General features: G+C 38.9%; 1 protein-coding gene across 3 annotated transcripts in view; it reads left to right on the top strand.

The window, feature by feature from the left end:
* Cep350 (centrosomal protein 350) overlaps positions 1-10,728 on the top strand; it is a 157,697-nt gene that overhangs the window by 112,859 nt on the left and 34,110 nt on the right. For all 3 annotated transcript variants that reach the window (XM_031385383.1, XM_031385392.1, XM_031385375.1), the window contains one exon: positions 7,832-8,031. In XM_031385383.1, coding sequence (XP_031241243.1) covers positions 7,832-8,031 — 200 coding nt within the window. The remainder of the gene's footprint in view (positions 1-7,831; positions 8,032-10,728) is intronic.

Here is a 10,728-nt window from a genome sequence, read left to right as displayed (position 1 = left end):
CGCGCGCGTGTGTGTATATGTGTGTGTGTGTGTGTATGTGTGTGTGTGTGTGCGCGCGCGCGTGTGTGTGTGTTCAGTTGTGAGGGGGCATGTGCTTGCAGGCTACCTTTTTTTTGAAATAGGGTCTCTCACTGAATTGTGAGCTCCCTGTTGGAACTAGATGAGATGGCCAGCAAGGTCCCAGGACTACTAGCCTGTCTGTAACCCCAACACTGGGTTACAGGTACCCACTACCATTGCTGACTTTTATGTCAGTGCTGAGAATACAAACCCATGTTCTCAGCTCATGCAGCAGACACTTTACTGGGCTATCTCCCCAGTGCCTAAAAAAAAAATTTAAGCATTTTTTTAACTTTATTTTGAGACATAGCCCATGTAGCTCTGGCTGGCCTGGAGCCTGCTATATAGACCGGGCTGGCTTTAAACTCACAAGAAATGATCTGCCTCCCATGTGCTAGGATTAAAGGTGCGCACCACCACAGCTGGCCCCCTAAAACATATTTTTAAAGTGTGTATGTGTGCTCTTGTTTATGTGAGTACAGTATGTATAGAACTCAGGATGATCACCTTCCGTCTTGTTTGAGATGAGTCTCTTAATTACCACTGCATATTCTGGTGGCCCAGAAGTTTTCTTGGTTTCTCCTACCCACACTTCAGATGTTATTGTGGGCATGCTGGGATTACCGACATATGCAATACCAAATCCAGCTTTTACACGGATTCTGGGCATTTAAACTCCAGTCCTCATGCTTGTATTGCAAGCATGTTATCCATTGAGCAACCCAGCTCACCATAAAATGTTTTAAAGATTTTTAAAACACTTTGGTGTGTTGCGAGGGGTGTGAAGGTGGGGACAATAAAGCCACAGGATTTGTGTGGCAGCCTGAGGACAATCTGTAGGAGTGGGTTCTCTCCTTCCAACCATCTGAGATGATGAACTCAGGTCATCAGGCTTGGCAGCAAGTGCCTTTCCTAAGGAACCTTTTTCTCTCCCTCTCCCTCCCCATCCCCCTCTTTGCCCCCCCCCCAAAGCTTAAGGACAGTTTATTACCATTAAAAAACAACTTCCAGGACAGGAAAGATATAAATACCAACAGCTGCCTGGAGAATGGAGAGAAGGGGGAAACGGGACGTGTGCCTGAAGCTGGTATGGAGGTCAGAGACATGACTGAGGAGCAGCCACATGGTAGTGAGGGAGCCTTGGAGAAAGCAAGGAAGCTCTCTAGCAAATGCTAGAGAGATGCAAAGTGTTAAGCATGCTTAGAAAACAGATACAAAGAATAAAAGGAGATGCTACACTTTTCTCAATAATTCAGAGAAGGGGACAGTCTTATGAAGCTGCTGCACTCCAAGACAAGGATCTTGCTATGCAGCTTAACTTGGCCTGGAGCTTACTATGTAGCGTAGACTAGCCACTTGTTCTAACCCTCCTGCCTCACAAGTACTGAATGGGATAACAAATGTACCCACCACACTCAGCTCTAAGACTTCTCCTTTAAAGGAAACTCCTACTTAGATGTAGTTCGGTTGTACATAAGCTCTGAGCACATAAGGTATACACATGCGATAGTTACTCTTAAAGTGTTAATTGAGAACAGCTATAAAGTAGCTTCCTGCCCCTGTAAGTATCTATCTACTATCCAACTTTCTTGAAACACACTTAGTTTGGGAAGGAAAACAGATTTTTGTTGAGTACTATTTTAAGTTAATACTGCGAACTACAGGAAGAATTTCACTTGCATAGTGAAACAATTCTAGTGAAGCCTTTGCTTCCCTGTTACACAGAAGCCAGGTCATAATTTTGGATTATTTAAATTATGAAAATGTTTTTAGAAGGTAGCTGTATTTGGGTGGCACATACATGTAATACCAATAGTAGTGCTGAAGCTACAGAGAAAACAATTCAAGCTAGTCTGGCTGTCTTAGGCTTTTACTGCTGTGAAGAGACACCATGACCATAGTAAGTCTTATAAAGGAAAACATTTAATTGGGGCTGGCTTACAGTTTCAGAGGCTTATTAGTCCATTGTCATCATGGTGGGAAGCATGGTGGCATGCAGGCAGACATGGTGCTGGAGAAGGAGCTGAGAATTCTGTATCTTGATCCAAAGGTAGCAGAAGGGGACTGGATGTCACATTGGGTGTGGCTTGAACATAGGAGACCTGAAAGCCTGCCTCCACAGTGACACACTTCCAACAAGGCCAGACCTCCTAACAGTGCCACTCCTTATGGGCCAAGCATTTAAACACATGAGTCTATGGGGGCCGTACCTATACGAACCACCACACTGGCTTATTACTCAAAAATACTCAAGTAAATAAATATAAGTTCTTTTATGAAGCAATGTTAGAGCTTATTAAAACATTTTAATGAATATTTAGGCATGGTTTAAGAGAATAAAAGAAACAGAGACAAAGAAAGATAGACTTTCTGGCTTAAGTTATATGTATCCAGGGCAAGGGTGGGAGCCTCTTAAAAGAATCATATTATATTCATATGTATATAAATTTAAGAGTCTCAAAATAACTATATACATGATTTTGGTGGCTTTAACATTAAATTGCTCAAAAGGTTCAAAGATTAGGTAGGAATATTTATACTTAGTTTTGTTTTGGAAAGAGGGTCTTACTATGTAGACTCTCAGAGATCCACCTGGCTGTGCCTCCCTAGTGCTGGCACTAAAGGTATATGCCACCATGTCCAGCATGATGCACTTGACGTTTATTTCAAGGATTTTTCTTTAGTAAATGAAATGAGGTGGTTATGAGGAGCATTAAAATGTTCATGTGCTGTGAAATAAAAACATAGGTCAAAAATCAGGAATTTTTTCACATTAATAAGTCACAAAGAGGTCAAAATGTATTTTACTATAAACATAATTCATAACCTTGTTGGTAAGATTTCTTTTTTCAATTTTCATCAGGAATAAAGAACTTTTTCTCCTCCTTTTGTCCCCTTAATTTTTACTGCTTAAGACAAAATTTTAAAATTAAAGAGAGTGAATGACAGGTAACTGGCTATTGAGGTAAGAGTGCTTGTTATGTAACCATGAGGACCTGAGTTCAAATCCCTAGAGCCCACATAAAAGGGCCATTCACATACATGTAGCCCTAGTGCTGTGAGAAGTGGAGACAGGAAAACTGCTGGGGCTTGCTGGCCAATAGCATAGTTCCAGAGTCAGTGAAATACTGTCTCAGGGAAGGAAGGCAGAGAGTGACAGAGCCAAACATGGACACCCTCTCCTGGTCTCTGTACACACACACATGCTGCCAAAGGATCACACTGTCTCACAGATAGACAGACAGTATAAACTCTGTGGTAGAGTGTTGTACAGGCAAGGCCCTATGTTTAATCTGTCACACTAAGGAGAATTTTTAAAATAATTTTTTATGCTTTCTTCCTAAATTGGTTACTTTTTTCATCACAGTGACAAAATACCTCATAGAAACAACTGAAGGGAAGAGAGATTTGTTTGGGTTCATGGTTTCAGCAATTTTAGTTCACCATCATAGGCAAGGCAGGTAACCTTGTGTGTGGTGGCAGGAACATGAGGCAGCTGTTTACACCGTGGCAGAGAGGAAGCAGAGGTGAACCAGAGGCAGGTATGATCTTCAGAGGTTCTACCCATCTTCCAGGTGGGCCTGCTTGCTAAAGTCTCTATTGCCTTCAAAAGAGTCCTGCAAGCTCAAGGGCAGACATTGAAAACTAGTGTGTGCGCGGTTCACATTCAAACCATAGCCGTCCCTTTCCTGCACTGTTCCAGGAATAATGGGTCATAGTTTTTTTTTTGTTTGTTTGTTTTGTTTTGTTTTTGTTTTTGTTTTTGTTTTTGTTTTCAAGACAGGGTTTCTCTGTGTAGCCCTGGCTGTCCTGGAATTCACTCTGTAGACCAGGCTGGCCTTAAACTCAGAAATCCGCCTGCTTCTGCCTCCCAAGTGCTGGGATTAAAGGGGGGTCATAGTTTTTTATTACCATCCTAGTTTTCATTGGTTGCTATGATAAACTCCATGGCCCAAAGCAACTTTTCCAGGAAAGTGTTTATTTCACCTTACAGCTTATAGTCAGTCATAAGGAAAGCCGGCACGGGGCCTTCAGGCAGGGCTGATGAAGCAGGGACCATGGAGCACTGCTGCTTCCCTATGGCTCTCTCACCTTGCTTTTTGATACAGCCCAGGTATACCTGCCTGTGGTGTCACTGCTCATCGTGGGCAGGGCCCACCCACCTCAGTCATCCATCAAGAAAATGTCCCCTGGTCTTGGCTTGCCAGTCTGATGGAGGGTCTCATTGCTTAGACTTTAGCTGTGTCATTGTTGGAAAGCAACCAGCACAGTCACTCTTTTCCGCTTTATATCTTCCTCCAAACACCTGGGAATGGAGCAGGCTGTCAGTCAGTTACTACAAACTTACATGACTACATTACGCTCGAGCACTGCTATTTGTGCTGTAGATAGCAAAGATGCCCTACTGTGTGGATATACATCCAATACTAGTCATCCTTCCCAATAAAAAGATTTTTATGCGTGTGAATGTTTTGCTTGTATGTGTGTATGTACACCATATACTTGACTGGTGCCCTTTGAGGCCAGAAGAGGGCATCAGATAGCCTGAAGTTGGAAGTACAGGTAGTTCCAAGGTGCTGTATGGGTTTAGAGAACCAAACGTGGTCCTCTGCAAAAGCAGCAAGTGCTCTTAACCACTAGCATCTCTTCAGTTCCTTGGAGGGAAACTTATTATTTGTATATTACTGTTTGCTGTCAACTTTTGAATTGATTTTTATGACATTTTCTGAAGTGATGATACTATGATACTACTTTGGGCTTTTAATGTTTCACTGATAATTATACCCTTGGTAAAATTTATATTTCTAATAGATGACTTTTCTTGACCTTTTAAAAAAAATTCCTCTTTATATAACCCACCCTAGCCTTAAACCCCAAGTACTTGTGTTTCTGTCGTTCCCATATGGTTACCTGTTTAGCATCCAAAGGACTCCTAGCTCTAGCAGGGCTATGTAGCCCTTGATCTTAAGGTTTTTCTCAAGCTTTAAGGGGCACTTTTAGTTATATAATATATACATATTAAATAAGGAAATGTGTTTTTGGGAAGATGTTTCAAATGTATAATATCTTACCTCTTAAAACTATTTTATAATAGCTATTTCTCTTGTTTTTTTATTTTTTAAACAGATTTTGAATATGTTTGCTCTTTAATAAGTGACAAACAAAAGTCAGTTCTTGTTTTGATAAAAGAAAATCGTTTTCTTTAAAAGGCTAGACAAAAAAATGTTAGCTATACATTTTTTAACAGTTGTTTTATGTGTTCAAATTCTATTTTACTTTTTGTGCTAGGTCATGCATGCATTTAGCAGTCTTACACTTAAAAGGGTGGGTGATGTTTAAATGCTATAAATAAATTTTTAAACTTCAAGTGCATTTTATTTTACATAATATTTTGATAATTAGCATCAAAATAAGTTTATTGTACATTCATAAAGAATGACAAGGAACATTGCAGTATCTTTCTGAAATGTGAAGGAATGCATTTACTTAAAAGTTGAGTGCAGAAAATCAAGGCAATCCAGATATAAATAAATGTCTTTATATGTGTAAAAATCAACAGAGTGATGGGCAGACATACTGTCTAAGACATGTATAAAAAAGATGTCCCTACCTTCAAAACTCCATGGCTGGATTCACACCCAGATTTTTTCCCTTCTGGGATGTACTGATATTGACGCTTGCCCTTCCAAGGCAATAATGAAATGTTGCCTTAGCTGCAAGTCACTGTTGTTTGCATGGGAACAGGAGCATGCTCTGTCAAAGAGGGTTAGCCTGTCCAACCATTACTGACTTATATCATTTTACCGATGTATGAAATCTGTTTACTACTACAAAAGAAGAGTGAGTTTCCTCTACCTTTAAAACTTTAATATATGAAATTTTCTTATCTTAGCCTTACAACTGAACTGTTCATAACATTCTTTGCTGACAGTATTTATTAAAATCAGCTCACTTTATTCCTAATTGTACATCCTGATATTTCAAAAAAAAAAATGGGTATTGGTTTTTTTTGTAATTATTATTTAAGTGGCCCTATGTTAGACTTAAAAAGCAAGGTATCTCCAGTACTTTCTGTTAAAAGTTTATGATGTCAGAGTTAAAATATTATTCTGTAAATTGGTTTACTGAATTATATTTTTATTTTCAAGCTAGATCATGATGATAAGGTTAAATAAGACAAATGCAGTAATTTAGCTTAAAATACATAATAAGGTACAGGAACAAAAATCAATTGCTCAAAGTTCCATATGTGTATAGAGTTACTGACATTCAGTGCAGGGCCATAGTGTTTACTCAGGGTTAAAGCTTCTTGAAACATATTTAGCTTCATACTGTCCTTCTCATTATAGTCTCATAAACAAGTAAATTTACCTGAAAATGCAGATGATGGCCATGCAGTGTTTGAGAAGACACATTGATTTGGAATCCATCGATAAGATCTATAGCAGTCTCTCATGTATTTGTATGAACCACACATAAAGGTTCCCTTACCGAGCAGCGTGTGATGTCCAGGATGCATATTAAAAGGTCCTCACTCGACTCCTTTTCTTCCCCCTTTCCTCCTTCCTGCCTCTCCATCTCTTGGTTTTAAAATCTTCCTCCTTATTTTGTAGACACTGCTCTCCTGTTCACTACTTCTTCTCTGTCTTTACGTCTCACCACTGGGCCTCTCTCAGTGTCTGTTTCCCCAATCTTCATCCCAAATTCCAGCTGTATATCTACAACCAGTTGGTCAGGTAACTTTGCACCTTTTTCAGTGCACTCTTCGATAGAGCATGCTCTGGTCTTTTCGTTTGTTGTGTTTGCCTTTTTCTTTTTCTTTTTAGTTTTGTTTGTTTAACAGCAGCCCAGAGGCCTCTTGTCACATGTCATATGGACTTTACCCTCATGTCTCTACTCAAAATGACATGATGATTGTTTAAGGATGAAGCATCAGCTCCTCTTGGCCTTTTATTGCTTGTTGGAGGTGCAAGATCCTTTTCCTTGGCTAGCTAGCATTACAGATCTAACAGCAGTAATTAAAGCTGCCTGCCCATCTTGTATTAGTCACAGCATCTGTATGTGGACAGTTAATTAGTGGCTCTCAACTAACCAAAAAATTTTTTCCTAAATCAATAATTTCTCCCACCCCTTTAGGCCCAAGATAAGATTTGATTTCAGAAATCAGGTTAAATTGAGAGAGTCAAGGCTTGTGGCATCAAATGGTGCTCAGCGTTCATACACAAAAAGATGTATCACCCGACATTGCATTGCTTAGGTAAAAGCAAAGCCTGAGTTTGAAAATAACAATAAAAGGGGATATATAATCATTTTTCTTTGTTTGTTTGCTTGTGTATTTGGGCACGTTGGGTTTGTTTTTATAGTTGCTTTTGGTTTTTATTGTTTTGAATTTTGTGTGTTTTCTGGTCTGAGCTTTTAGAATAAATTTCTTACATACTCTCTTATGAAAAACAGTCACCTATTAAAAAGAAAAGGAGTATGTAAGTTACTGAATAACAGCATTAGTCAAGTTTGTTCAAATATGCAGTAGATTTTCTTTTTTGAATTTACTACTAGCTTTCCTTCACTACCCTGACAACCTGTTAAAAGAAAACACTCATATTAAAAAAAAAAATAAGTTGGCTCATTTTGCATCTGTCATTTCAAGCTTAGGGAGAGAGTGATCTGAGTGGCTGCTTTTGCACAGTTGTTGGTAAGGCATGAATGACAGCTTTCAAAGTTACCTATGCCTGGAGTTGGGCTTCTAACTATCTTCCTGGTATGACTCTAGGTTTCTGACAAAGCGAGAACAAAAGCTAATGCAGCGTCGACAGCATGCAGAGGAGCTCCTGGAGTGGAAGCGGCGTCTGGATGCAGAAGAAGCAGAAATCCAGCAAATGGAAAAACAAGCTTTGGCTGCCTGGGACAAAGAACTAGTAAAACCCAGAACTCCCAAGAAAGAACTGGAGAGCCAGAAAACGGAGCAGAAAGGTAATGAACACAAACTAAAGCCTAACATTTTATTTACTTATTTTTGGATGGGAGTGGTTAAAAGTGAAGAAGGCAATGCAGCTACACATGATGCTCAACTTTTAAGAAACTAAGTAACTATGTGGGTAGCGTGGCCTAGCAGTCTAAGAAACTAAGTAACTTCTTGCCAATGTAAATATGAAGTTTTCTTTTTTTAATCCAACTTGTCGAAGCTTAATAGGTGTTCAAACAAGGAAAACTCAAGTGTTTCTTTATTTTCCACATATTGCAAAAAAGAGATCATTTTTCATCTCGCTTCATGATTTAGTATATAACTTTAATACTAAATCTATAAAAGAATAACATGAGAAAAGAAAAAGCTGTTCTTTTCTATCCTGAATACTATACATACATATCTAAAGAGGAAAAATTACAGTCACTTGAATGGATTCAGAAAAAGTCTTAGGATCACATACGTAAACCTCAGATCAAAGTACACATGGACAGGAACTGTCTTTACCCAGCAAAATGGAACAAGAAAACCCAAACTTAAAGCAGATATAATACTCACTGATAAAACAAAAACTTTCCCCTTGAAAATGTTTATTAAGCCTCATATGAAAGTTCTAGGGAGTTCAGTAAGGCTTGAAAAAAAATTAAAAGCTGTAAATAGGAAGTGAAAGATACAAAATTCTTAGTACTTACAGTTAATAAAGGTATACACATAAAAAACCCAGAACTTGGTGCTGGAGAGATGGTGCGTTAGGTAAGAGTGCTTGTTAAGAACCTGTAAGTACCTATGTGAGACTAGGCACGTATCCATGTCTGCTTATAACTCAGAACTGTGGGGCAGAGACTGCCAGCTGTCAGTGAGACACTGTCTCAAAGGAATATGGTAGAGAACGATAGAGCAGGACACCTGATTTTTCCTGACTTCAACACACATGTACATAGGCACATATAATTGCATATATACTCCTCTGTCACATACAAGAAAACCCAGGATTTACATTTTGTTAGAATAATGAGTGAGTTTAGCAAGATCCCTAGTTAGAAAATCTAAACAGTGAACCCCAGTTATTTTGGGCTGGAGATGTTAGTCAGATGCTGGAGTGTTTGTCTAGAGTGCAGAAAGCCCTATGTTCCTCCCCAAGCACCTGGATGTTATGGCACAGGACTGCCTTCTAACTCCCATTAGAAGTTGATGTCAGTCTCAGTGTTACAGTAAATTTGAAGCCAGATTAGGCTGTCTGAAACCCTGACTCAAAAACCAACCAAATAAATCAACAAAAACCCAGTTATTCATGCTTCTGCACACAGCCCTTGTCATATTAATTGAATCACTTAAAAAGGGGCAGGATAGGGGCAGTGCTGGAGAAATGGCTTAGTGGTTTTGAAGACTTCCCACCCTTCAAAGGACTCAAGTTTGGTTGCTAGCATCCATGTCAAGTGTCTCACAGCTACCTATAGCTCCAGCTTCAGGGAATCCAATGCTCTCTTATCACTTCCTTGTGTACCCACACAGACATCACACACACACACACACACAAAAATACACACAAAAGTAAATCTTTCTAAAGAAATATTTGAAAGTAGGAAAGAGATAAAGGATCCAGAAGAATAGGAAGGGGACAAGAGAGGACAATAGGTGAATCTGATACATTATATACAAGTATGGAGATATAAGACTTCATTGTGTATAATGTAACTAGTAAATTTTAATGTAAAATAAAAGCCCTCAATTATATGTCTTAGACAAACAAAAAATTGGCTTTTAAAAGTACCATTTTTACAAAGTTAGAAGTAGAATTGGGCATGGTAGCACACACTTCTAACTCTAGTACTCAGGAAATTGAGGTAGGAGAATTGTGACTCTGAAGCCAGTTTAAACTACATAGTCTGAGATCAACATAGGGAGAACCTGTCTCTAAATAAATAAATAAGTAAATAAATATAGATGGATGGGCAGACAGATGGATGAATATAAATAAGCAAATACAAACAATAAGAATTACTTTGATATAAGGTTAATAATACAAGATCTTTGTTAAGGAAAATTTAGAGCTTTGTTAAACAGCAAAACAATTTCACATTACAAATGAACCCAGTGTCATATGATATTTATTTTTCTTGAACTCACCTCTAGAGCTAAGGCCACTTAAATCTGAGGCCCACCAAGGTTTCTGAGAAGGGTTTTGATGACTGCCGTTAATTTTTTATGAACAAAAGGTCAAAAGAGCAAGACCCTGGTAAATAAGAACCATAACCAGTGGAACCTACTTCACCATATACCAAGACTTTTAATTTAAACAGTGTTATAGTTAGGCAGAGATGGAAAGAGATGGAACAGAGAACCCAAGAAAGACACATGCATTTATGGAAGGTTGACATGATACCAGCAACTTTCAGACTTATAGAGAAAGAAGGGACAATCCAACAGATGCATGGGAGGAGGCAATGAAGTGTTGAGTCCACACCTGACAGCATGAGAGATCTGTACCAGCCAAGTGGGGTGCCTTTAATCACAGCACTTATGAAGCAGAAGCAAGAGGATTTCTGTAAGTTCAAGGCCAGACTGGTCTGCACTTTTGAGTTCCAGAACAGCCAGGACTGCATAAAGGGACCCTGTTTCAAAACAAAAAGGGAGAAAAGAAAAGAAAAGAAAAGAAGTATGTTTAAGGTATCATTTTCCCTAATAGAAGCATGGCTGTTTTTTTT

The sequence above is a fragment of the Mastomys coucha genome, unplaced genomic scaffold, assembly GCF_008632895.1.
Source record: "Mastomys coucha isolate ucsf_1 unplaced genomic scaffold, UCSF_Mcou_1 pScaffold1, whole genome shotgun sequence".
NCBI lineage: Eukaryota > Metazoa > Chordata > Mammalia > Rodentia > Muridae > Mastomys > Mastomys coucha.
This window is presented reverse-complemented; position numbering and strand designations above follow the sequence as displayed.